The sequence below is a fragment of the Lactuca serriola genome, chromosome 6, assembly GCF_051521515.1.
Source record: "Lactuca serriola cultivar US96UC23 chromosome 6, Lser_US96UC23_V15, whole genome shotgun sequence".
NCBI classification, from domain to species: Eukaryota; Viridiplantae; Streptophyta; class Magnoliopsida; order Asterales; family Asteraceae; genus Lactuca; species Lactuca serriola.
The window spans coordinates 3,067,480-3,072,585 of NC_136413.1; the positions used below are offsets into that span (position 1 = coordinate 3,067,480).

The window sequence follows — 5,106 nt, forward strand, 5'->3', positions numbered from 1 at the left end:
GTTCATAATTATTTTAACATGCGAACAGTTTTTATAGTTTTATGATATGTTTTTGTTGTGTTGTTGGTTTTTATATAAAAATATTATATTACCTTTTTAATTTATTTTAAAATTAATTAACTATTTTGTTTATAAATTATTGTAAATCAAAAAATAAAAAAGAAATCAATGGCGAATCTAGGATTGAAACTCACAGGTGTCCACCTTAAATAGAGTGATAAAATCAACGAATGAAAATTTATTTTTTAACGGGTCGGATTGTCAATAATACTATCATAAGCAAATATATTATTTGATAGTTGAAAGCTACTAGTAAATGTCCTATAACTGTTCACGACGACTTGACATATTTTGAAAATAATCTTTAATTGCATCATTGCTAATACCATTTAGTACATCTTTCTCAATATATGACACTAGACAATCATTCATAAACTGATCACCCATCTTATTGTGCAAATCATTATTTATCAATTTCATCGCTGCAAATGCTCGTTCCACGGTTGATGTTGCAACGGGCAAAATCAATGCTAATTTTAGTAGAACATATACCATTGGATATATGGTATGCTTGTTTGTTTCAACCATCATCTTTGTTGTGTTTCCAATTCCCTTCAAGTTATTAAACATTTCATCTCCATGTACATCCACAATATACTTTTGAAGATTTGCTCTAAGTGTTCCAAGGTCATGTTCTGGGAACTCGTTAGGATAAAATTTAGTCATTTTGAGCAGTGCCTCCAGATTAAATGCTTGAAAAGACTTACTTGGGCACAAAGAAGCCATCAAAACAAGTAATGTTGTGTTTGTTTCATTAAAGCGATTGTTGAGCTCCTGAGATTACATATCTACGACCACACAAATACATCAGCTTTGTAGTGGTGCAAACAATTAATCTGCGAGATAAACAGAAACAGTTGTTAGTAGTTAATTAGGAAAGTTGTGAAAATAATAAAACTGTCTAGTTGCTAACGTTTGAATCTTTGCGACGACTTAATCCATCGTAATATGGATCTTCCATACTCAAAATCTTAATATACGATTTTTCACAGAATAAACTAAATTGTTTAAAAGTGCCTCCCAACCTTCATTCCTAATTTGTTTGAGTCTATCCTTAGAGGACCTCACTTGATGCATGACATTTACAATATTTTGGTCTTTCTTTTGTAATGTGGCATTTGTGACCCCTAAGATATCAACCATCAAGTGTAGGCAAAATATAAAATCAAATGTTCGTAACAACTTCAAAAGACGACGTGCTTTGGCTTTATGATCTTAACAAGTACTATATCTTATAATGTCTTCGAGTACTTCACAAATTGAAGAATATATTCTCTTGATATTTACGAGTGAACCATAATGTGAACCTAAACGAGTATCACCGGGTCGTTTGATACTAACTTCTTGATTCAAACCTATACCACTTTGGATGTCACCTAAAATTTCAGTAAATAATATACAAAAATTAGCAAGAAAACAATGTCCATTAATATAAAACAAATAGACAAAATAAAAGAAACATGTAGCTAATGCTTCCACCACTTTTATTGATTATTTCTCTCTTAACATGTCTCGACGCTTATAAGAAGATCCAATCATGTTTAACAAACGAGAAATCAACTCAAAAAAATCATTAATGTCAGAGTGATTCTTTACAACAAACACAAGTGCTAATTGTAACTGATGAGCAAACCAATGAATAAAATGTGCAGATTCCACTTCTTTCATAATCAAGGTCTCCAATCCATTAAATGCACCTCTCATGTTACTAGCTCCATCATAACCTTTCCCTCGGATCATATGTGGACTTAATCCACATTCTGACAAAAATGAATAAATTGTCTTTTTAAGTGAAAATGCTAAAGTGCCACTAACATGTTTTATGCCAATAAATCTCTCCATAACACCCCTTGACCGTTCATGAATTGCAAAAACAATGCCATTTGCTCTTTACAAGACACGTCATGAGACCCGTCTACTAAAATAGCAAAAAAATCATCTCCAATATCTTTCATGATAACTTTGATAGTTTCCTTTGTCGCCGCATGTACTATGTCTTTTTAAATAGAGCTACTTTTCATTTGTTAATTTTTTGGAGCATTCTTTAAAACAACACGACCTACTTTATCATTTCGGTTGGCATAGAATTGAAGCAACTAAAGAAAATTACCTTTATTAATCGAGTCTTCGCTTTCATCATGACCCCTAAAAGATAATCCTTGTCACGATAAGAATCTGACACAATCAATAGAAGCATTTAATCTGATACGATGATCATTTTTCATCAAATCACTTTGCTTATCAAAAGCAGTGGCTATGGATTGTTTTTGGTTCATCAAATTTTGACATTTTTGGACTGCCATATTATGTGGACTTCCATCATTATGAAGATTCAAACTCAATATCTTATTCCAAGTATTATATCCATTTTTTACAAAATGATCAGAACTACCTTTGTTTTTAATCTCCGATTTGAATAGATAACAACATAAACAAAATGCAGCCTCTAGCTTTATACTATACTGCATCCAATTTATAAGTATCAAACCAAGAGGGATTAAATCTGCGAAGTCTACCTTCGATCGCTCTTTTTTGGAAATAATGATTATGTGGTTGGTAAGGTCCTTTTTGCAAGTAGGCTCTTCTAATTTCATTCCGTTGCAAGTAGGCTGTTCTAACGACGTAGCAAATTTCACGAGGCGGTTATCAGATACCATAAATTGAGCAAGCGTTGCTTCCATTAAAACATGTCAGGCTTCAAACATTCCCTTCTGACAAACCAGACCTACCACAACGTGTCCTTCCAACCCCCCTCCTCGTGCTTTGACTGTTTCTAAAGCCACAACCATTTCTTGCCCGCCTAACCAAAACTTGTTTACTGTTTTAATTTCTTATGAGATTAGTTGCACCCAAGGCTAGATTTGGTATTGGACACTAGTTAACAATGGTGGAGGCTTTATAGTTCTGGCATCAAAAAGGCTCTCCAGTTACGACATAGATGAGGCTTTTTGGATTGATTTTGTTTGGTAGAGGATATTCAGTTCTCCATGATTTGAATCTCTCAAAGAGGTAGGGATTTTGGGGGTTGTACATTTTTAAATTTTAATAATTATATGAAATAAATAAATAAATAATTTTTAAGGGTAAAATGGTTATAGTACATAGAATCACATAAATATAAGGGCATTTTTGGTATAAGATAATTTTAATCCTAAAAAATAGGTTTTCAACATTAAATAAAATCTCTCTCTCTCTCTCTCTCTTATTCTTTAAATTAAATCTCTTCCACTTCCCCAAACCCTAAGTCCGCCGATCATAATCATTTGCGATCACCCTCAAATACCCACCATTGTCTTTTCTCTTACCCTCATCGTGTTCTTTTTGAAAAAACTTGTTGCAGGCTACTACCCTAATGTTCAAGGGTACCAAGGAGATCAAGTGGGATCTTGAAATCTTCAAGAGATAATTGTAGGAGATGTTATCCAAGAGATGTGTTAAGCTTGAGAGGAAGATTAACAAGATCACCAACAAAGCCAATGTATTTAAGGTGAAATCAATGTTGCAGGAGATGTTGAAGATGATGGATATCTTAAGAAGGGAAATAAATATTCTTGGGATCGTAAAAAGTGGGAGAAGTCGCTGAGGATGTTGAATAGTGAGGATGATATTGGTGAAGAAGTTGGTATTCAAGATACATGATTTAATTTTAAATCCATACCAATATTACATGACATTAGAGGACTATTTTTGATAAGGTATGCAAATCACTAGACTTTAGTCCCAATGAGTCTACCACAAATGACATGTTATTTACTTTGTATGCTTGGAGCATAGAGATCTAACACAAATTACGTTTACTTTTGTTTTACGAATGCTTGGATCATGAGATCAATAAAAATTTGTGATACCAATGTAAATCTTTTAATATTTTCAAGATAAATCTTGATGATTTAAGTCAACCTATATTTCTCATGAATGGAACATTAGATAGACTAAAATCACTCTCAAGAAAAGAAATATGGCATATCTAATGAAAGATCTCTAAACATTACTCAAATTTGGCACTCCTTTTAAATCATATGAAAATTAGAGTTAGATTATCCCATAAAAGGCATGAGATCCCTAGACAACTGAATGATATTTAGACATGTGCATGAATTTTTTTTTGAAATACTTGCATATAAGAATGAATTTATGAGAAGACCAACTATTTACTATATTTGTGACATTTATGGTAAATCATATCAAATGAAGCTAGTGGTTTTTAAAAAGTTTATTTATATAAGATCATTGATTCGTGACCATGCCTTTGTTTTCACAACATGAGAATGTTGTTACCAATGAAAGTAGTAATGTGGGAAGTTGAGGTCACCAATTTAGATTCTTTTTTGTTTTTTGATATTGGAACCACAAAGAGTTTTAATTTTAGTTTGTTTTAATATTTCATACAAATATTTCATCATGCAGCAAAATTATGTTTGAAGTTGGCATGTTTTACCTTTTCTTGAGTTTTTCTAAATTGCCCTTTTTCAATTATGGCTATTTTAATAATTATATGCAAGATGATTCTGAAAGTTTAAGAGATATCCATGAGATGGATGTATCTTAGTGAAAGATCTAAAAGAATACACATGTATGGTTAGCCACTCTTAGTAGAATCATATAAGATGTTGTGTATGGCCATACCTAGATTGTCTAAATAGAAGTTTGATATTATCTTGTTTGACTTTATAGTGATAATAAATGCCTCTTGCTCCATAACATTATACCAAAGGGTAAATGGAGACGATAACACATTCTTGTGTTAAGTTTGATGGTGGTATTGTGGAGCCAAGAACCTTACATATGATTTTTTGGATTAGGTGTATAAGCCAATAACTATAATTGGCATAAACTAACATTGATAGTAGTACAATCCTTTTGGATTGCCCTCAAACCTAGCAATTAAATATGATAGCTTTTAGAGAGAGATTGGGTTATTAATTCATTATATGGTTACTAAATTAATTGAAAATCAAAATAAATAGTTTGGTAATATATTATGAGAATAATATATTAATTGGAAAAAATATTATTTAATTAATAATTAATGAAAATTAATTGGAA

At 31.7% G+C, this 5,106-nt stretch overlaps 1 protein-coding gene across 1 annotated transcript; it reads right to left on the minus strand.

The window, feature by feature from the left end:
• Window positions 1-321: 321 nt before the first annotated feature.
• Window positions 322-2,015, minus strand: LOC145058088 (uncharacterized). Its single transcript, XM_079006011.1, has 5 exons — window positions 1,916-2,015; window positions 1,611-1,820; window positions 1,348-1,436; window positions 974-1,030; window positions 322-834 (listed from the first exon to the last, which is right to left on the minus strand). Exons 1-5 carry the CDS (start codon window positions 2,013-2,015, stop codon window positions 322-324), a joined length of 969 nt encoding a protein of 322 aa, XP_078862137.1.
• Window positions 2,016-5,106: the final 3,091 nt, after the last annotated feature.

Bases quoted from the DNA above. Each gene is read 5' to 3' on its own strand.
- LOC145058088 (XM_079006011.1), bottom strand. From the start codon at position 2,015: ATGAAAGATATTGGAGATGATTTTTTTGCTATTTTAGTAGACGGGTCT. The intron at 1,437-1,610 runs GTTTGTTAAACA...CTGAAATTTTAG, and splicing joins TTTTTTTGAGTTGATTTCTC to GTGACATCCAAAGTGGTATA. The intron at 835-973 runs GTTAGCAACTAG...ATGTAATCTCAG, and splicing joins GTCGTCGCAAAGATTCAAAC to GAGCTCAACAATCGCTTTAA.